This window comes from Panicum hallii, chromosome 3, assembly GCF_002211085.1.
Source record: "Panicum hallii strain FIL2 chromosome 3, PHallii_v3.1, whole genome shotgun sequence".
NCBI classification, from domain to species: Eukaryota; Viridiplantae; Streptophyta; class Magnoliopsida; order Poales; family Poaceae; genus Panicum; species Panicum hallii.
Window position 1 is genome coordinate 49614372 of NC_038044.1, and position 23178 is coordinate 49637549.

The window sequence follows — 23178 nt, forward strand, 5'->3', positions numbered from 1 at the left end:
TATTTTTTTTAAATTAAATCTTCAAAATCAGCTATAAGCTGAAACAAACATGACCTAAGCCCATTAGTCGTGGCAATTTTGTGTGAGGTTAAGTCGTGGTTCTACTGCACACGGCAAGTGATATTTCAGCCGACGAGTCAGAAAATGTGTCAGTAGCGAAATTGTCTGCCGGATAACGGAAGAAAGTGGTGCTCACAAACATGTAGCTTGCTTCTTTGTGCGCTTAAAGTGACGATGACAACTAGGCTGATGACTTCTCAAGCACCGGGCACGACTTCCCACCAGCTCCCTCCTCTTCCGGCGGAACATCGTTGATCTCCCCGTCATCAGTGCCTGTTGTGGTGAAGTAGAAGACCAGGACCACCTCCTTCTCCGTTGTCTATGTGCTCGCAGGGTCTGTGCCGCATTTTTCACTTGTTCCCAGCAGACATGCATCTTGGACTATCCCGGAGCTCCTCATGCATATTACTGAGCGATCAAAGGTAGAGTGAACTTTCGTTGTTTTTCCTCTCCACCTCTATTCTGAAATCTTATATGCAATAATGTCGCATTTTAATATATTATTCAGCCAGCTCCTTGCCTGCCGTGGTCCCCTTAATAAAAAGACTGCAACCGTGGAATTGTTGAAGCGCGACACTTCCAAGACAAAGACACTAGTACGCACGCCACACCATTTCTCACCTGGGCTATGATTTCCCAAGTTCACCCGGCGGCAATCCCTCGCCACACCATTTCTCACCGGCGGCCACAACACACATCCAGCTGTGTGCTTGCTTGCAGTGTTGCTTTGATGGCTTGTTACGATCGAGACCTGGAAGGGTGTCTTCCCAACAGACCCAATGATGGGTGGGGACCCGATCGTGATGGGTCCCACACGTCAGCGAGGGGATTCCCTATACATACAATAACTACAGACGAACACGAACCACTCCTGAGTCCTGACCTGGCAGGCAGTTCACCGTCCAGGCAGCGATCCTAGCTCCAAGCGACCGAAATCGGACGTCTGGGAGCGTAGCCGGTCCAGGCAGCTCTCGCTACCTCCAGTCCGAACAGTGACTTAATAAGATTGTATTGCTGACGGCAAGCGTACGAGATTTTATATGTTATAGGATAGAATACCAACCAACTACAAGTGTTGATAATCACAAAAGGAGAATATGTTAGATTAGGCAAACCAGATTTTGCGCAGAACAAGTAGTTCCTCGGTTCCGAAATGTTAATGTTTTGAGTGTTGTCCTAGATCACACTTCTCTAACTATTTTTTTAAAAAAAAACACACCAACATCTAAAACATAAAATAAGTTTGGTTAAGTCGATTACGAAATGTACCTTCACACTGCATTTATTTGGTATGGTTGGTTAAAGCTAGAAATGTTTTAGTTAGGACAAAATTAAAACCTCATATTTTAGAAAGAGGGAGTGAGAAGTAGTTGCTAGTGTGCTAGCAAACAGTTTCTACCTCAATCATCGCATATGAATAGCAAGCGCTCTGCCAATCGCATCCATCCCTTGCTAACGATCAGGATTAGTTCCGGTTTCAAATAGGCCCCAACAGCAGTACCATAGTAAATCTTCCACTGCCAAACTTTACATACAAAACATGAAGCTTCAACTTGCTTTCGATCTTTCTCCAAAAGAACGGATCAGCCCGCAGTTACATAGAAATGAACTTGGGTACCTGCGGGTATCACTTCCCATTCCTTCGATTGGGTGGTTTACCCCTCTGGTTGTTTTTGCCCCTCAACATTTCCATCGTGGGGCCGAGGGCGCTGCTCCTGAGCGCCCTATAAGACCAAGCAGACGTACTAGGATTTCGTTTCCAAGTTCCCCAACCATTCTCCTGAACACCAGTCTTGTCATTGGAGGGCTCGATATTTTCTTCCCAGATTGTATTCTTCATCTTTTCTGCACAGCATGTTTCTGAATTAGTGTATAACAAAAAATGCTAGGCATGGAAACAAGATACTTAAAAGTAGCAGTCGGTACCTAGTGTGGCTTCTTGATCTTTAGTGTTGTTTGGCACTGTGCCTGGTTTCTGACAGTCAATGTGACCTTCATTATTTTCTAAGGTAACTGTCTTTCCAGCCATTGATCCACCTTCTTCGCATGTTTCTGCAGAGGGAGTCCTGACAGCCCCTGGTACCGACTCAATACCCTTCAGTAGCCTTACATCAAGAAGTGATGAGTACTCGATCTGCAGAAGATATTAAGCATGATCTATACCAGATTCGACTAGCTGGTAATAAGTTTATAAAGTGGAGAAATATTCATTACCTCCAAGGAGCCATCTTCCTTGTAAGGTGACAAGTCCACAAACATATCAGACTCATCCTCAGGTTTGTTTTCCTCAGTGATGATCGGATACTCAGGGACAGGTAAGAGAATGATACGCAGTGACATGGGATCATATATCAGAACTTTTCCGACCTGAAACAGCAGTGTGAGACATGCCTTAGTTTTGCCCACAATTTAACACAGCCAGTTAGTCTAAACTCCACAATGGATTGCTTTTCATATTTGCCGAAGCCCCAAGCATGCAAAAGTTGCTCAGTTGGATTTGGATTAATATCGCTTCCATTTCAAACAACCCTGACAAAAATAAAAGAATTTAGACAGTGCTACTGGAATTATGTCATACACGGTAAGAAGACAGCTCCGGACACAATGAGGAAGACAGCTCAACCAATCGATATGCGATGAGATCTCCCTCCTGAAAGGTGCGGAAGACAGGTTAACCACGAACAAGAACAAAATCAAACAATAACATAGATAATAAGATAGCAGATTTTTGCAAAGCATGTTATATGACCTTAGTACCTTTTTTTCAAGTGCATCCATTGCTATTCAATGATGCAAGAGCACAATCGCAAATCACACGAAAGGCCACTGTGATGTTAACCCGTTGTTTGCTTTCTTAAGAATACATAAAGATTGGATGGAATGTTTATCAGTAGTACTATTTAACATGTTATTCAACTGATTCAACTGAATACAACACCCAACAAATGAATGTAATTATTTACTATGGAACGGTATCTACCACAAAGAAATGTTCTCTGAATCCCACAAGGTAAATATTTAGTCTCATAGAAAGCATAGTTAACTAGGGCAAATGGAAAGTATCAGAATATAAAGTGATCACGATAGGTTTCCATTTGGCTTGGTTGGTGGTCAGGCCTAAAGGAAAAACGAGGCAAACAAAACACTAATTGCTATCTTGTAGTGACTTTAATTTTGAGCTTGGACCAAAGCTGGGTGCCTGCTTAACTTTTAGTTTTATCTACCACCTAAATAGTAAATATTTAACTTTCCTTCTCTTATTGCTGCCTTCCCCCCGTGACTAACTAGTAACTATTGAACTAGAAATGGTTGCCAGCAACCACCATAGTGCCCTTGTCCCTTGATCTAGCACGACTAACTTCAAGCACAAGAAAAGATAGCCATTTAGGAACCTCTTCCTTCAAATAGAGTGAAATAAAACACTCATTTTCGTACTTAATTATACTAGTAGATAGCAAGTACAAATTCTAATAATAATTGACCCCCATGACTATCATTAAACAGCAATTAGTTGCCATCGCTGTGACCCTATGCCTTGATCACACACACAAAAAAAAAATTTCTCCAACTTCAAGCACAAGAACAGACAGTGAATTAGGAGGTTTAATCTCCAAATTGTTAACTATCCATTTTTAGCCATTGCTAATATTTAGTTTAGTACATAACAGGCTGATTGCATGCAAGTTACAAATTATCAACCAATTACCTGTATGTCAGATAGGATGATTCACAATTGATCCATGTATGGCAGAGAAGTTCAATTGTTTCATAGCCGATGTTAGAATGGACACAGAATTGCATCTTCTAGTAAGATTCTTACTTATTTCCTTGAACATAGATACAAGAAAAGCCTATCTGTATTCATGTTTTTCACAACACAGCATTGTCTTTCTGGGTTTATATATTAATATATTTATCATATTTAATTGCTGAACAAGGGATGTAATCAGTAGCCTCCGATCCCAATTCTAACGAATGAAATACCTTTGGAAGTCGCGTTAGGGGGTACAATCTCTCAAAATCCAAAGGTTCACCATTAAACTTTTCTTCAATAATCTTCACACTTGACATGTCAATATTATTGCTTTCATCATCCTTTTGATTACTGACAGCACAAAAACCATTTTCAATAATCTTACTGTCCATGAAATGATGGTTAGCTTCCATGCTGTTTGCAACTTTCTTGTTTGAGCTATTCATTCCCCACTTCTGGCCCTTCTTTTTGCTCATTGTTCCACTCCATTCGAAAGTGCCCTGGAACCGCAAGCAAAAACATAAATGAGAATGCAAGTCAAAGCAGTTGCTAATCGTTTTCCATGCTTTCATATGAGGAAAGAAACTGCCATGGTTATTTCTCCAAGGCTTAAGTAAATTTTCTATTACATGTATTTACTTTAGGGACATGCAATGAGTATTATTTAATTATTTGACATAGGTGTTTGGGTTGCTCAATCATCCTATTTTTCTTTATCTCAGCCATTCCTTAAAACTTCACCAAGGTTATTGATCCCCTAAATTATATTCTGAAACAAAATGAGTAATATATGGTATCATTAACTGCAATTATATCATTATAAGCTAGAGGAAATATAAGGCGTACAAGATTATATAAATGAACATGTACACAAACTTAATCTTGTATAATAGATCAAACTTGAGTGGCCCAAGTGAGACCTGAGAATTCCTCCATCCCTCTTATGTTCACCTTTTTATTTGACTTAAAACCAACTGGTCCTAAGTCTGCAAAAGACAGATGATGGAAGGCCGACCCCCCACTCAGACCAGATTCAACATACAATATTTGACTTTGTGCACATATTCACCAATAATATACTATTGTGCACTTGATATTTCTTCTATAAGATAATAATGCCAATTACAAAAAAAAAACATGTACCAGCCAGTAAGAGGTCAATTGAGCACAAGTCATCTTCTCACAGAAATGCATATTTTATCAGAATAAATCTAGTTCAAGTGCTAGATAAAAGGTAAGTTCCGGTAATAACATCCAGATGCCTTAAAAGTTTTAGCTGTTGCAAGGAAATGCATGAACCTAGGTGAAGAATAAAAGAGAAGGGAAACAGCGAGGAACCTGCATTTCCTTTGCTGGTGACTTGTCAGGTTGTCCACCTATAAACAGAGTATATATTGAGTTGACTTTAACAAAATACATGAATATCAAGTACCAACTGAAGATTTTATAGCGGCATGTTATAACACAAGAGTTATGTGTTAGCCAGAACCATTAGCAAAGTAAATAGATGTAAAAGGAAACTGGAACTTCAGTTCTAGTGGTTATATAAGAGAAAGTTATAGCCACAATCAACACATACAAAATCAGTTTCTACTGAGTTGGTCTCATCCATCCCAACACTAAAACCAACTTGATGCCAGTTTCCCTTCTTTTTGCGCATTCATCCTAAAACTAAAACCAATGTAGAACAAGCAGGAAAAGAAAAACAGGAGATCATGTGGAATCTCAAGTGCGCACTTGTGTCAACATCTGGCCTCCTATGCCATCTTTTTATTAATATTGGGTCCACTGTGGCAGCCTTAAGAACAGCCTTGACCTCCAACTCTCATTCAAAATACTTTAATTTTTGCACAGGCATTACTAGAAACTATTTTTTTTCTTAATTTCAGCTGTAACACATGCACTATAAATGCGGATACAATTATCAGAATCACAAGGTCAGCTATTGGTAGACTAGTACATCAGCAGCTCACAACACCAGAGTACTGTGGTGTGTGTGTATAGGAAAAATAAGAGGCCTCATGAGTCTCAAGGGAAATTTTGCTATTGTATTTATCTGCTATCAGTGTTGCTGTAACTTTTCTTTGGCCAACATAAAGAAAATGGTGCTTCTTTGCACCATTTTAAATGGTCAAACTCTGATAAATTTGCCTGTCGCCTTCCCACCTCTCAAAGTGAACTACAGAATCTTAGGAAGGCAGCTATGAAATATTCCAGAAACAGTGGTGCACAGTGCAAGAGAAAGGCTGAGGGTTGGGGAGTTTTTCCATTAAAAAATAACAAGGCCAACAGGTTTAACCAGTGATAATAATATAGGTCAACACTATTTGTACTTCAAGCTACTGACAAAAACGCAGAGATAGCATTGCACTCCATTAATATAATAAAGTCAAATTGGTACATATGGAGACATAATCATGTGCCCTGTAAACAAAGCCTGCCTAGTAATGCATAAGCTTGGATTAACATAGAAAGAGGAATGCAGAACCATACCTGCTGGTTCAAAGCGAATGTGACCGGGCCGAACCACAACTGGAACAATCTCATCTTCTGATGTATCAGATTCTTCCTCATCTGTTTTGTAGCTTGAAAAAGGAGCAGGTGATCCGTTTTGATTGCTTGATGGGCCAGGCAAGCCATCTTGATTGCTTGATGATGGACAATCAGCAGCTATTGGTGAATCCTCATGCACATTCTGCAAAGTATATATTGTAGATGAATATATTGATCAGCAGAACATAAATATAGCAGCTTAGTCAACACAATATTTGTCAGCTATTGGAACCTTGTTCCAAGTGTTTGTGACCCATAAAGGCCTTCATCCAACAACCAGAATACAATAGAACTCAGGCTCATCTTCATAAACTACAACCATTTTCCCCTAATAACGCTTCTGCATAAACCAAGAACCTAACCTTCAACCCCTACACGTCCAACAACAACTTTTCCACCACTGGTTGGACACCCCAACATATAGTCTCCTTCGCTAAGGGGGTAAGGTAGGTAGGTGGTCAACAGCGAAGAGGCAGTTTAGGAAGACAGGGCAGTGAGGCAGCCTTCTTTGTTAGTGAGAAGAAGGCTACAGAGGTCAGATCAGGGTTACTAAGAAGAAATGGGGAAAAGAAGTTTGATTCCATAGAAAGCTTCGAAAACTAGCTTGACAAGCATTTTGAAATAGTCCATATGGTGTTGCAAGTTCAAGCAACTAGCTTCATTCTAATAGTGTGTTACTGACCCAGCAAATCTTGCCAGTTGCCAACATTCAGATTCAGTATGAAAGATGACCATATAAAAGCTAGAAAGTAACATAGTTATCAACCTTATTAACCAATACCTTTTCTGTTTGCAATTTCGCTTTCTGCCTCATTTGCCTTTTGATTTTCTTGCGACGAGCACTTCGACTCTCCAACTGACAAGACAAAATATAAAGCAAAGAGAGATACATGTGTTAACTAAATTAAAATATATAGATACAAGACTGTTACATCATAAATTAAGAATCAAAATTTCTCTATGTTGAATAACAAATCAAAATAAAGGGGAAATAGATGAACAGGGTTAAGCCCAGTGTGAAATCTTAGTGAAGCTGGAATCGTAGACTGAAGGGGAGAAAAAAAGAGAGATTAACAACTGTCATAAACATATGGGCCTCAATGTGCATTGTGCAGGAATGAACCAGATAAAAGGGCTATGACAAAAACTTAGCCTTACCAATACAATAAGCAAAACTACAAATGATAAAATGAATTAGGCATATTCCAATAGCCAAATACAGGAAGCACATGAAAGGGTTTTGAAACAATAGAAGCATAGGTTTTCCAGTGACAGAAGACATGGGCTAAGAGCACATTCAAGATCTATTGACGGGAATGCATGACTACTGACTTCGGTCGTGCCTGGCGTTGCGTCTTACAGTTGCTTTGTTAAAACAACATATATAGCAGTCTTCTTGGAAGTATTGGATAATTAGAAATAGCAGACTATCTTATAGATGTATGCAGAAACTTCCACTACACTTGTTAAAACAATATAACTGTATTTCACAAAACTATTGCAAAACAGGCTAAGGTCAGTTTGACATTGCTCCAGGTTTTTACAAGGACCTTTGTTGTACTTTATTTTGCACTTTTGCTAACTAAAAGCTCTTTTTTAACCAACTAGTCCCAGCAGACAAACAAAGAGTTGGATATAAGTAAAATGATGAATGATGGACCTAATACAATGTTAGCTTTCATCCTGATTAAAACCCAGAGCATACTGGAATCAGAACTTTCAAGATAAGACTATGGCAGAAACTATAAGATGATTGAAAGTCTGACACAAAGGCCCAAAAACATTATTACTACTATAAGAGAACCACTGAATTTGAGGAAAAAAATCCGCGCGTGAAAAGATATCATAAAAATGTAGACACGAAAGATATTTGATATGGTGCATCTTTTGCAATGAGGTAAGATATATTAGTTATCAGCATCACCATGGATTATATCACAAAAGATGACTAACATCTATGAATAACAAAATTTATGATTAAGTACCTAACACACACCAGGAATGTTGATACAAACACAAGTCAAGAGCGGTGTCATGAATCATGCATACCTTTTTTGTGTCACCTTGAGCATTACAGTCTGCCACCTTCGTCTCATGTTTCATCTCAGTTTGATTGTTCCTAAAAAAAATCATGATATGAATTTTCTGCAGTCATATGATAGAACAAACAACGACTAAAAGCTACATAACCCCTTATAGATCCCTATATTGTCAATATCCCCACACATTTCATTCTTGTTTACTGATCACACCATGCACATACACTCCTTAACCCCCAAAAATGGAAAAAAAAACTGGTTATGGTTAATTTTTTCGAAATGGGCAACCAATTTACATTACAAGAACAGAAATAACCAGTTTTACATCAGAATTTAAGTAGCAGAAAGAAGATACCAGAGGAGAGGCATTGGAACAAAAGAGATTGTAACAACAACCCAACAAGCTATTCACCTGAACTCTAGACTGATGACTAGTGACAAATTTGTCAGGAACAAACTGCTACATGTATTTTTGTAAATTGTCACATAATGACATGATGATATACACCAGAGCAATAGAATTCAAACTGGTTATGGTCAATGGGATTATAAAAGGAAATTATTTCTCAAATAAGAGTGACACAAAAATAATATCTGGCATAGCCGCATAGGAGTTCAGATAATACCTCTCCGTTTTTTGCTGTTCCACCAAGGGAGCAGTTTCAGGTTGTAGTGTCTTCTTAGTTTCAATATCAAGAGCTGATGACATCAACTTTTTAGATCCACTCTGATCCTGGCATTGATGAACATTATCCCCCTTGCCGTCATCTATGTGCTTTCCAGAATTTGTCACCTTCAGCTTCTTTCTCCTGCATCAAAACACCAATGAGAGAGCATGGATATATCACTGAACATAATAGATACACTGACACCAACCTATGATTCTAATAACAGAAAACTTTTATACGAGCATAAATCAGCTTGTTCAGGTGAGCAAAGCCAGTTTAGGGGAATTAAAAAAAATCAGATACAAAACCCTGTAAACAGGAAAATGGAAAGGGCATCCAACCAAAGTGATATTCTATAGTTGGCAAAAGAAAAATGCTAAAACAAAAATAGAGAAGATACTTTATCTCAGGTACTCTTGCAACGTCATCATGCCACTTCCTCTTCGAACTTGTACCATTATTTTCTGTGCTGTGGCTAACAGTTGCATTTTCTTCAGGTTGGCAATCACCATGTTCCTCTTCTTCTTGGTACTTACTGTCATCCTTTTGATACTGGAAGGCAAGGATTTGATCATCAACTGGAAGTGCCCTCTTCTCTAATACCTCAGGATCTTGAATAGAGTGCACATCATTGTGCCCTAACAGCTTCTTGCAGGATTTTTGTTTAACCCTGGCAATACAAAAGAAAATTAGCAATTGCTGCCATCATTTCTGCAAGAAGAGGCCCACTGCTGTGTGATGAAAACAGATGCATAATGCATGGAAATAGTAAATCAAAAACATGGATGGCTTTTCTGGTAGCTAAATAACAGTAGAGCCCTTCAGTGTAACCTTTTGATAAGCCAAGACAGTATTACTACCTCAAATACACCACAACTCATTTGACACTCCAGCTCTATGTTTGAGAACCAAAAAAACTTGTGCCAAAATAACAGACCCTAGGCATTTTCTGTTCTTTTTTAATACATAACGACCCAAGTTTGTCTTCAAGGGAATTAACTACCCCCATATCATAGTACATATGGTCTGGCCTCGTGTACAATATTGCTTGCCATAAGGATGTCCCAGATTTCCCAAATAACTATTATTCTGGGGCATAAAAGAGATTAGCATTATATCTGCTTCATTGTTAATGTACGCAGAGGGAGATGGTAGAGATACTCAGATACATGATAATGAAACCTAGCACCCTGCGCATTACACATTGTGCTCTGTGTAGACACAATCCCACAGCCCAACCTTTCGTTTTCAGTGAGAATTAGAGATGAACCAAAATATCAAGATGCTACAATAGGAAAAGGAAATGATAAAAAGCACTGCATTGCATATATTAGAAGATGTTGAAAGAACGAATTAGTTCACCAACAAGCAGCAGCTCTACCTTATGATATCCTCGTCCCTGAAGATGCAGGTTGACTCGAATGGTGGTAAGGCAAACCCATCCATCTGCGCACAAGAGACCATTCATTCATTATTTATGCACAAAGCTATGGTATCCGCTTCTTTGTACAGAATACAGACATAACAAGAAATGGGGAAAAAATAGAATCAGATCAATGTCCACCGGGAAAACCAACCTCAAGCATTCAGCATGGTGTCATCACGCGAACCAAGCCATCAGGTTTTTTTTCGCGGGGGGTGGGGGGGGGGGGGGGGTTGGGGTGGTTCGCGAGGGGAGCAAAAGGGGAAAAGGATCATAACAAGGAGGATAGATGACCAGGGCCCTACCGAGAGGGTGACACCGCTCGGACAGGAGCGACGGAGGCGGAAGCGCGCGGCGACGTGGGCGGCGAGGTCGGCGACGGTAGCGAGCTCCGGGCGGAGGAGGAGCCAGCAGCGCCCGAGGCCTTCATCCCTCTCCGCACGCCGGAGGAGGCGGCGATTCTCGAACACCAGACGGAGCCTCACCGGCGCGGGCGCCTCCGGCGGCGGCCTAGCCATTGGTCGTGGCGTTCTGGTCTGGGGAGGGAGGGTTCTGGGTTTTTCTTTGCCTTTCTTTTTTCCAATTCTTTTGATAGGCCTTGTGGGCCGTCTTTTTTATTTACATTTTGGCCCTTCTTCCAGAAAAAATCCACGAACACGAACAAACTGCATATGTTTGGACCACGAGGTCAGCCCCACGAGCCACAGCGCTAAGGTAACACGTCTCGACGCGGTGACTCACGGCGCCGCCAAGGTGCTACCCAGTTGCTGAGTCGAATCTGACCTGAGCCGACGTGGCAGCGGTCTCGGCGTCATAGTCCACGATGCCAAGGTCAGCGCCACAGATCTTGGCGCCGAGCTCGGTGCCATGGACTATAGTGCCGAGCTATCTTTCAAAACCCACGCTCCTTCCCTCGTGCAAGAGGCTTATTCCATTTGTTCTTGCTTCGCCTCATTTTTTCTCTCTTCCCTACTCGCCAATCCTTAGAAATCGGCATGTTCCACCTCAAAAATTTTGATTTGATCCATAAATCTTTGAAATCAAAGTATCCTCTCTCCCCTCCTCAATTTTTATGCATTGATTTGATCTATATTATGTGTATTATTGAACCATAGATGTGTCATAGCTTAGGGTTAGGGTTTAGTTATTAACATGTGTATTATGCAACCGTAGGATTCTAAGACGTGGTAAATCTAGTAAACCGAGAGTGATGACGGGAACCGCCTTCGTCCGCTTACCGCTGCCTAATGGTGTTCCTATGCTGATGTGCTTCTACGATGATTCTTACAAGGTAGCCAAGTCCGATGAAGAGGAAACGTATAACCAATGTATTGGATGAGTAATAATTATACATTCAGATGGTAAGAATTTATTTTTTAAACTTTTTTCTCCCATATGAAATAATGTATGCATTATGTGTAATATTAGGAGTGTAACAATCGTATATTTTGCATATCCCTCCCCCGCTATGTGATTTTGAGCAGTGGATCGACACCGAGATCAAGGAGGAGGACAAGGAGTATCTGTGCAGCATGAAGGAGTGGGATATGGAGCGGAAGGAATTGTTGGAGAAGAGATGCCAAGAGGAGGCAACAGAACAGGAGTGCAAAGAAGAGGTGGAAAGGAGGCCTGCTAATCAGCGTAGGGAGGAGAGGGAGGAGAAGCAAGAGCGTGTTTGCCGTGCTAAAGCGGCAATGGAGGAGAATCCTAATGCATTGAGGAAGGGGAAGTGGTCTCATTGCACCCAGTAGTATGCAACATTTGCTAGTTCTATGGTTTAGTCATGCCCAAAGTTGTTAATTATTGCAGTATTCCCTGTGCTGCGATGTAATGGACTTGATGTTGTTTCTTTTTGTTTTCATATACTCGATTTATTCCTTATGTTGTCATGTAATGGACTTGATGCAAAGTACTCGATTATTCATTGTGTTGTCTTTTTTATCTTCTAGACGAATAGTGTGTTGCTATTTCATTCATTTTGGTCATAATATTTTTTCAATATAGTAGAGCTAATAAAACACGCTGACGTAATGGAATTAAAGACGACTGATGTCATTGAGTACATAACTGAATACGCACAACACATGAATTAGCATGTGAGGACCTGTACCTGTCATCGCCATAATCTGACCGGGCCAGAAGTGGGCCATGAAGCAAGATGGGCCTAGAAGGCAGTCACGATAAGCTTGCGAATCGGACCCTGTGCAGGTAATTGAGGCTAGAAAGACCGTGTAATTTAGGTATAAGCAGTTAAGATTCGTGTCATGTTTGGTTAGGGTTAGTTAAAGAGGATAAGTCTACGGACTATAAATATGTACCATGAATAAACAAGAAGGACAGAATCATTCATCAACAACTCTCGGCGCATCGCCTACCCTATTTTAGGGTTTTCATCGGGTAAGTGACATGCGGCCTCGATCATGCTATGTGTGATCGGGGTAGCATTACCCTTGCTTGTTTGTTCATATGTTGCTCGTTCTGAAGCCTTGTAGATGGCGAGTAGCATTAGTTATCCTAGCACGCATAGAGTGATGTTATTCTTTTTGCATCTTAATCACGCTTTGTTCGTTGCTCTTGTGTGCTTAATCGTCGTGTTCGATCACGGATGCGATGGTTGTATCTTGTTTCGTCTTTATCAGTAGATCCGATCTGTTATGACTAGTTTCTGTTTATTTAGAGGCTTGGTTCGATATGTGTATGATTAGGCCTTGCAAACGAGTTTAACGTTCCGGCAGTACGCATTAGTATCGGCTTGTAGCTTGAATAGAGGTTGCTCTAGGAATCGGCTTTTCGGTTGTTTCTTTAATCTCTGTTTAGATTGTTTGTTCCGATGCTTTCATGTATCTGTTAGGCTCAATCACGTGTAGGATGTTCCGATCATGCAGTGAGGGCTTAGTTATCGTGGGTTGGATTAGATTGATATTTATGAAGCAAGACTTATTTAAATATATATATGTTTGTATGTTGCATGTTCCAATGATCCGATCCGGTATTGATGCAATCGGCTCTCTATAGCCGATACCGGGGAGGAGGTGATGAGCCGATCATGGCTCGGACTAATCTTTACATATGTCTATGCACGCAGGAGTTTGACACGTCACACCTTCCTGATCAGGTGCAGGATCAGGTGGCACGCCTAGCGACTTCAAGCCAGGGTGCGCGCCGGATTGCTGGACCGTTGACCGAGGGACCGAGGCCCACCAGCCGTCCCGGAAGCCTCCCGGCTCCTCGTGTTGCCAGTCACTGCCCGCCGGCGGGTTTTGGCCGACAACACATTCTGGCATGTCCGGTGGGATAATCTTCATCAACTTCGTCATCACCATCTTCATCGACTTCATCATCACCGTTGACTTCATCAACCGCAGACGGCAGAATGGCAAGAGATGATCCAATCACTTAAGAAGAGCTTTCTGCCGAGCATAAGCAAAGATACGACGAAATCAAGGCTCAATTTGAAGCCGACCTCATCGGCTCTTTTAAAAGGACTCGCAACTACGATGTCAGGTGGAGAGGGTTTTCACCTGAGGGTGCTCTTGATGGAGTAGATCTGTCTACCCCTTCTGAAGATCGTACCAGAGCTTTGCGGCAGGAGGTAAATTATGCGGTGGCTCATTCATTGCAACGGCATTCTGAAAGTTTGGTCAACACTTTTGAGCGTGTAGCTTTGCGAGTGGTCCAAGAAATTATGAAGCATCAGCATTCTCCAACTGGGCCTACTTTGGGAAGCCATAAGGGAGAATTTCCGTTCCAGATCAGACCTCCATTGCCTTATGCACTTGCAGCTGCAGAATCACATGGCGCTCCAGCTTATGTGGTTTATAAAGTGGGAGGTGATCCCATGGATCACCAGTTCTTCAGTGAGCCACCCAAGGAAATCCCACATGGCTACATGTGTGCATACATACCGGACAGCAATAACCCGGTACATTCCGCACAAAAAGTAGTTGGAGGGGTTTCTGGAGCTGACGCAGACAAGCAAGCGTGGCTGGCAACTTATGCTACCGGGCCGAGTCATGACAGTATGCACTCGGCCCCTGGATTACAAACAGCGGAGCAAATCAGCGCCATTCTGAGGGATCAGTTTGGCATATTACCAAAGAGGAGAGCGATCGGCTATACTAAGCCATATCCAAGTGACTACGATCTAATTCCATTGCCGCCCAAGTATCAGCTCCCTGAGTTTACCAAGTTCAGTGGAGCAGAAGGTTCTAGTTCTATCGAACATGTGAGCCGATATTTGGCACAGTTGGGTATGATCTCTATATCAGATCCGTTGCGAGTAAGGTTCTTCTCACAATCGCTCACAGGATCGGCCTTTGGGTGGTATACGTCATTAGGTCCTGACTCCATCCGAACCTGGAAGCAGCTGGAAGAACAATTCCATATTCAGTACCATTCAGAAGCTGCAGAGGCGGGAATTGCTGATCTGGCGCAGCTCCGACAGAAGCGTGGAGAAACCGTGGCAGAGTTCGTTCGACGCTTCAGGGAGATGAAGAACAGGTGTTATTCAACACGGATCTCAGAAAAGGAAGCTGTCGAGTTGGCGTCATTGGGATTACTGAAGCCGATCAGAGATCTGGCTTTTCAATTGGAGTTCACTTCCTTGGCGCATTTAGTCCAAAAGTTGACGACGCATGAGCAGCGTCACCCTGAGCTGTACTAAGAAAAATTTAAGCGCCCAGTAGCGCTAGCTTATACAGAAGAAGCTGATGACTCCGGGGAAGAAATGGAAGTATCAGTTGCAGAATGGGCTCGTGGTGCAAATCCCGTACCATGCAAGTGGGTAAAGCAAACTAGGCCGGCGAAGGGGTTTGATTTTGATGTGAGTAAAGTCGAACAAATTTTCGACTTGTTATTAAAAAAAAGCAGTTAAAGTTTCCAGAAGGATACAAACCTCCCACGGCCTAGGAGTTAAAAGGAAGATCATATTGTAAATGGCATGATTCTTTTACCCACAGCACCAGTGATTGCAAGGAGCTCCGTCGACAAATCCAATCGGCTATTGAGCAGGGCCGATTGATCCTAGGTCAGACCGCCATGAAAGTCGACATTCAGCCGTTCCCTGGTGTCAACATGGTGGAAAATTACGACCGGTCTGCAAGGCGACAACTGAACTTCACGCTTGGCATCAACATGGTGGGGGTGACATCACGCCGCCAGGGCAAGAACAGAGAGGCTGATCCCAGCGATCGGCCCCAAAAAGAGAAGAAAGAGTACGTCACAGAAAGACAAGTAAGGTATGTAAGGAATCAACGACCAACTTCCTCTGATCTTCTCAGGAAATATGAATACCAGTACCAGTAGCGCCTCCAGCGGGAATCTGAGGAAGAGGAATATGAGCGCCACACCGGAAAGCGTCTGAGGAAGCACGAAGATGCCCGTGATCATTGGCACTGCCCGTTCTTCAGGTACTATTGGGATTCAGGTATGAGCCGGCTGCCTACTATCAGGGATTGCCCAGAGTGTGGACCAATGAAGTCAGAAGCGAGGGATTCAGTTTTCCGGCGGCTAGGACCTGCTCCAACCTGGCAAGAGCAGGTCCGGTCACCATGAAAGGAAGATGAAGAAGAAGATAAGTATCATCGTTCACGTTGGTGCCCCATTGGACTTAATCGTTCCCAGAAGCGTAGGGTTCAGCGGCTGCGTAGCTTAGAGGAGGCCGAGGCCAAGTACATCGAGACTTTAAGGAAAGCGCGACCAGATCTGGCAGAACAAGTCCATTATGTGCAGGAAAAAGAGTCGAGCCCACCCAGGAAGGAATGGTGGCCCAAATCAACAAAAGCCGATAAGAAGGTATCGGCTGATGGACACATGGTTTTTGTACTTCCTGCAGAGTTCCATGCTCGGACCCAGGAGGAGCCATCGGTAGCCCAGCTTGATTTAGGACCACGGCCGGTGATATTCGAAAAGCCACAAGCCAAGAACTACAAGCACCTGAAGGCCTTGTATCTTAAAGGGTATATTAATGGTCAGCCCGTTAATAAAATGCTGGTGGATACGGGAGCGGCAGTTAACATCATGCCGTACTCAGTTCTGCGCCGTTTGGGGCGGTGCACCGGAGATCTAATCAAGACCAACGTCACGCTAAGTGATTTTAATGGGCAGACTTCAGAAGCTTAGGGCGTCCTCAGTGTAGATCTCACCATTGGAAACAAGACCGTCCCGACTTCGTTCTTCGTCGTCAACAGCAAAAGTACCTACAATGTTTTACTTGGCAGGGACTGGATTCACACTAACTGTTGCATCCCCTCCACAATGCATCAATGTTTGATCCAGTGGGATGGAGACGAGGTGGAAGTGGTCCAGGCAGACGACTAGATCGAAATTTCGCATGCTGCCATGAGCATCTGGGATGCAGAAGATCAAGAGCCGATTTCAGGGATGAGCCTAGAAGGGTGTGACCGCATCGAGGCTACAAAAAATGGAGTAAGGCTGGTCTTATCCACCGGCCTTACAGAATAAAGGAGCCGCAAGAAGCGACACGTTGCAGCGAAGCCATAGAGGCCGATTCCTGCGATTGGCCCCAAAAAATTGAATTTGTGAGGTCAAGTGTTTTACATAATTGTTATGGGAAGGCCAGCGCTGGCAGCCAGCCTTATTCTTTTTGTAAAAACTTGGAAAATAATGGGATGCATGGAATGGCCGATCTTAACGATCGGCCGGAATTCTTTTTACTGTCTTCCTTTTCCATCTGCAGCATTGATCTAACGAAGGAAGGGAAGCTAGGATATGGTTTCACATCGGCTGACGAACTTGAGGAGATAGATATTGGTCCTGGGGATAAGCCACGACCAACGTTTATAAGTAGGAAGTTGCACCCATCTCTACGAGAGCCGATGATAACTTTGCTGAAGGGATATGCCGATTGCTTCGCCTAGGATTACACAGAGATGCCTGGGCTGGATAGGAGTATAGTTGAGCATCGGCTCCCTCTTAAGAGCGGATTTTGACCATTCCAACAGCGGGTACGGCAGATGAAAGCCGAAGTCCTGGTTGAAGTAAAGAAAGAAGTAGAAAAGATGTTAGAAGCTGGATTTATCAGGACTTGCAGATACGCTGAATGGATCTTCAGCGTTGTGCCCGTACAGAAGAAGGATGGCCGATGGCGGGTGTGCGTGGATTTCAGGGATCTCAATAGAGCCACTCCGAAGGACGAATACCCAATGCCTATTGCAGAGACATTGATCAATGCTGCTGCCGGCCACAAGACTTTAAGTTTCATGGATGGTAATGCAGGTTACAACCAGATTTTCATGGCCCCTGAAGATATACACAAAACTGCGTTTAGAGTGCCCGGAGCGGTGGGCCTGTTCGAGTATGTGGTTATGACCTTTGGCTTGAAAAATGCTGGTGCTACGTATCAGCGTGCCATGAACTACATTTTCCATGATTTGATCGGCAATCTGGTGGAGATTTACATCGACGATGTTGTGGTAAAGTCAGCATCGGTCGAGGGACATCTGGATGATCTACGACAGGTTCTGGAACGAACTAGAAAGTTCGGGCTCAGGATGAATCCAAAGAAGTGCGCTTTTGGTGTGTCAGCCGGGCAGTTCTTGGGCTTTCTGGTTCATGAAAGAGGAATAGAGATTGGCCTAAAAAGTTAGGAAGCCGTACGCACTATGGTACCACCCACCACCAAGAAGGAGCTCCAGCAACTTATTGGCAAGATTAACTTTGTCAGGAGGTTTATTTCTAATCTATCTGGGCGAATTGAACCCTTTATGGAGTTAGTGAAAACCAAAACCAATGACGAGTTCCGCTGGGGGCAGAACAGCAGCGGGCATTCGAAGAAATTAAAGAATATTTGTCGAGACCGCCTGTGTTGGTGCCACCACAACAGGATAGGCCATTTTACATATATTTGTCAGTTGGCGACACTTCTATTGCTTCAGTGGTAGTACAATTATATGATGTCAAGGAGAGGGTGGTATTTTATCTCAGCAGGAGAGTGTTGGATGCAGAGACAAGGTACCCCGATATGGAGAAACTCTGTCTTTGTTTATTTTTTACGTGCACCAAGCTTCGCCATATCCTGCTATCGGCTGAGGTAATCATCATTTGCAAATTGGATGTCATAAAACATATGCTATCGGCTCCTGTATTGAAAGGCCGATTGGAAAAATGGATGTTTGCAGTATCAGAGTTCGATATCCGATATCAACCCGCAAAAGCAGTTAAAGGGCAGGCGTTAGCGGATCTCATTGCTGAGAGGGTCAATACCAATATAGCAGCACTTTCTGTACGAGCCTGGGCTATGTACTTCGACGGATCAGTTTGTGGAGACGGATGTGGCATCGGCATCTTACTGGTATCGCCTCGGGGGGCAACGTATTCTTTCTCGATTAGATTACCTGCTACCTGTACCAACAACCTTGCAGAATATGAGGCGGTGCATAAAGGCATGGAATTGCTTCTGGAGGCTGGAGCTGAAGCAGTGGAAGTCTTCGGGGATTCAAAATTGGTAATCTCCCAACTTACAGAAGAATACAGGTGCGAAAGTGAGCTGCTATTCCTGTTGTGGGTTCAATGCCAGGAGCTAATGGCCCAGTTCAGGTATATAAATTTTTATTGGATACCTAGGGCTCGGAATGCAGAGGCCAATGATCTAGCGCAACTGGCTTCAGGGTACAAAACCGATGGGTCAAATCATCAGGTGTACTTGCTGGACCAGGGAGATTGGAGAGCCGATATCTTCAATTACTTGAAGGATTCGGCTCGGGGGGCACCCAAGAGAATACGGTACAAAGCCATGAGGTATGTCCTGATAGGGGATGATATGTTTTACAGGACCTTGGAAGGGTTATTGCTTAAGTCTTTGGGGCCGGTCGAATCCAATCGGCTCCTGCATGAAGTTCATGAAGGAATGTGTGGGACTCATCAATCAGCTCACAAGATGAAGTGGCTAATTAGGCGATCAGGGTACTACTGGCCCACCATGCTTGAAGATTGTTTCAAGTATTATAAAGGGTGTCAAGCATGTCAGAGGTTCGGAAAGATCCAGATGGTGCCAGCGTCCGTGATGAACCCCATCATTAAACCATGGCCGTTCAGAGGCTGGGGTATGGATATGATCGGCAAAATCAATCCTCCATCTAGCAAGGGTCATCAGTTCATTTTAGCTATCATAGATTATTTCACCAAATGGGTGGAACGGTCCCAATGAAATCGGTGGCATCTAAGGATGTTATTCAGTTCGTCAAGGAACACGTCATTCACAGATTTGGGATCCCACAGACCATTACAACAGATGGTGGTTCGGTTTTTATTTCAGAAGAATTCAAGAAGTTTGCCGCTGATATGGTATCAAGCTGATTAGATCGTCTCCATATTATGCTCAGGCAAATGGACAGGTCGAAGCGTCCAATCAGAGCCTTATCAAGTTGATCAAGAGGAAGATTGATGAATACCCCAGACGCTGGCACGAGGTCTTGTCAGAAGCACTGTGGGCATACCGTATATCCTGTCATGGGGCGACAAAACTTCCCCTTATCACTTGGTCTACGGGCAGGAAGCCGTGTTACCATGGGAAGTTACGGCCGGGTCAAGGCACGTAGAATTCCAGAATGACTTATCTGCTGAGGAATATGCTACTCTGATGAGTGACAATGTGGAGGACCTCACGGAACTCAGGCTATGGTCGCTAGAGAAGATTAAGGAAAATAAGGCTAAGGTAGCCCGTGCATACAATAAAAAGGTCAAACCGAAGGAATTTCAAGTAGGAGACTTGGTCTGGGAAGCAGTATTACCATTGGGAACTAAGGACGCGGCATATGGCAAGTGGTCCCCAAACTGGCACGGGCCGTACAGGGTTGACCAGGTCCTACCTGGAAATGCATACATGCTTGAAGAATTGGATGGCGTCAAGTTTCCAGTGGCAGTCAATGGCCAACATCTTAAGAAATACTTCCCAAGTATGTGGGCTGACGAACAGTGAAGCTGATGGCACCCATCAGGCAATAAGCCGATATGGCCAGCAAACTAAGAAAGGTAACACGGGCCGAGTTGATGGCGTTTTGGCAAGACAAGAAATGAAAAAGGAGGCCGATGAGTATGATCGGCCCATACGTTAACAAAAGACATCAGGACAGCCGATGTAAAACCATCGGCTCTTGAAGTTTTTTGTAGCAGTTAATCACCACAGGTCATCAAATAGCCGATGTGCAACCATCGACTTCAGGGTCACGACATGAAAATACAGAGTTCATCTTGAGCGGGTCTTCTGGAGGAAATCATTGATGGCAGCAATGGCGTCAAGGCGGATGCGGTCAACTTCAGCAATCACCGCTTCATCTTCTTCGTCCGCCCCCGGCACCACTTGCTTGCTCAGGCTGCTCAGCTCGGCCAGGTCTGCCTTCAGCTCAGCCGTCAAAACTGCTGCCTCCTGTTTGGAACCCACGATAAGATCCTTCTCCTCTTGAATGCGCTGTTTGGTGGCCCGGACTTTAGCCTCAAGGTCTTCTAGTTCTCTCTCCAGGAGATGAAGCCGCTGGGCAGAGCAGATGTGTCAACCTTGGCGTCGAGTGCGGCTTTCTTCTTGTTGACTGATTGGCACATCTCGGCGATGATAGTCCTTAGGAGTGATTGGGAACGCTGAGTCTCAATCCGATGGCGAGCCTCTGCCACTTTTGCTCGGAAAGAGGGGAGGTGCCTAGCCGGCAAAAGCTTGACTTGAAGGCTCACAGGGAGCTGGGAGTTGACCTCATCAAGGATCTACTTCACCGCGTTGGAATCCTGGATTAGGGCGTCGATCGGACCTGATAGAAGATCCTTCATACGAAGAAGTTGATTGGTAGTGCTGGCCAAGCTCAGGGGAGGGTCATCGGCCTCCAGTATGGCCGACCCGATTGAGGCAGAATCGAACGCGAGGAGCTCTGAAAGATCCAGATTCTGGTGGAGGAGAGGGTGAGCAAGGCACAGAGGGAAAAGACCAAAGTAATTAAAAAGAATAAGGCATACCTGTCCCGAAAGAGATGTGGTGATAGCCGATGAATGAACGATCAGCTCTTGAGGGCGCGTCCCTTCCGAAGGTTGAACGATGACGGTAGAGGCCAGAGGAGTCACGCCTCCAGAAGAAGAAGCAATAGCCGATGAGATAGCGGTCGGCTCCACTGGATGTGTCTTTCGCGCAGGGAGGTCGGCAGTGGCTGAGGCATTGGATGGTCCTCCAGAGAGGGCTAACAAGGGACGCCATCACGACCGGTTCCTGCGTACCTGGCGAAGCAGCTGGGACGTCAGCCGATGCAGAAGGACCCTCCAGGACTGCCGCATCGGGATCATGAAGGGCGATCAAAGCTCTGATGGGCACGTCCACATCCTCCGGTGCGTCCAAAGCCAAGCCCTGCTGGCGCGGGGGTTCTTCCCCACTGGAGACATCCACAACGACAGGCTGCAGGGGAAGGAGCGAGATTAAAGAAGAATGGCCATGAACAAAAGGCTGGTCATATAAGAAGAGGAAGGTGATCCGAACCTGGTTGATGAGGAGATGTGCAGCTTCCTTCCGGACCTTCTTGACGAGACCTTCCTATCTTAGCATGGCTCGGGGGGCAACAGCTTCAGGGATCGCTTCCGCTTGGGGGTCAGCTTGGCAGTGCTCGGCTGAATTTGCATTATACTCTTTGAAGGAGGAGGTGCATTCTTGCCGAAGGAACCACAGGAGCAACTGCCAAGAAGCAGAAGGGTGTCCATCATCGTTCACCGGCTCTGGGCCATCTTCTTGCTGCAGAAATAAGGGACAAAGTCAGAAAGAGTCCAATAAAAGTAAAAAAACGTTAGTCAAGAGGCAGTACCTTCCAGCGGGATTTCATATTCGGGATGGATTTGCTGCAGCATCGGACCCAGAGCTCTTCGAAAACGTGAGTTTTCCACATCGACCACCACCCCTCAAAATCGACAGCCGAAGAAGTGAAGGTGAGATTGGCAGGGAAGACAGGGAAGGTCTGAAAAAAGACTGTAGCACCTCTGGTGGTTACAGCATCAGGGATCCACTCTATTTGACGTCAAGAGATGAAGAAGGAAATGAGGAGGTACTTGTCCAGACCAAGCTGCCGGGCTGCTACGACCAGCTGGTAAAACTCATACCCTGGCTTCATAATCCGATTGGAAGTGCTTCATGCCACCGGAAGAAGACAGGGCCGAACATAATGGATACAGCGCTGGTGTCAGTGTCATATCAAAATCAGCTAGCGGAACATGGCTGGGTTCTCAAAAAGTTCAGAATCAATGTACGGAGAAAGGTTGGCTGTCTAGGCCTCCGGTAAAAGATCCTGAACCAACGTAAGGCGTCTGGAGGGTTCAATTCCCACCAGGAGACTGTACAGAGCCTGCCCGAAGCTAGTGCATCTAATCTGTCTCCCACTCAGGTCAGGAAAAGAATTGCCGACTAGAGAAGGGAAATTGGGGATGAAGCTCTGGAAGTAAAGATGAGCCCATAACTGGATGAACCACCACGAACCACCAGTTCTGAGTTTTTTCTGCGAAAGAAGGTTCGAAGTCATCAGGTGAAGATATCTGTAAAGTTCCCCAAGGAATAATTTACCAAGGCCAACAGGGGTGACCTTGCCAGCTCGTAAGCCAGAGAGAGGTAATTCTTAGTGGAGCAAGGGATGGGCCACAGAAGAGGAAATGTTCAAGCCACAAGTTTAGGAAGGCCGTGTGTTCCTTCTCCGATACAGGACCCTT

At 44.1% G+C, this 23178-nt stretch overlaps 1 protein-coding gene across 3 annotated transcripts; it reads right to left on the bottom strand.

Annotated features, from left to right (window-relative positions):
• Positions 1-1427: 1427 nt before the first annotated feature.
• Positions 1428-11068, bottom strand: LOC112887851 (coilin). Of its 3 annotated transcripts, XM_025954134.1 has the most exons (14): positions 10803-11068; positions 10456-10520; positions 9475-9744; positions 9033-9215; positions 8417-8486; positions 7149-7223; positions 6308-6509; positions 5153-5190; positions 4045-4314; positions 2639-2710; positions 2275-2427; positions 1987-2194; positions 1679-1905; positions 1428-1585 (listed from the first exon to the last, which is right to left on the bottom strand). In XM_025954134.1, exons 1-13 carry the CDS (start codon positions 11013-11015, stop codon positions 1688-1690), a joined length of 2037 nt encoding a protein of 678 aa, XP_025809919.1. In that variant the 5' UTR covers positions 11016-11068; the 3' UTR covers positions 1428-1585; positions 1679-1687. The 3 variants fall into 3 exon arrangements, with proteins under 3 accessions (XP_025809919.1, XP_025809918.1, XP_025809920.1); XM_025954133.1 differs by having other exon boundaries at positions 1475-1905; XM_025954135.1 differs by lacking the exon at positions 10803-11068 and adding an exon at positions 10652-10714 and having other exon boundaries at positions 1475-1905.
• Positions 11069-23178: the final 12110 nt, after the last annotated feature.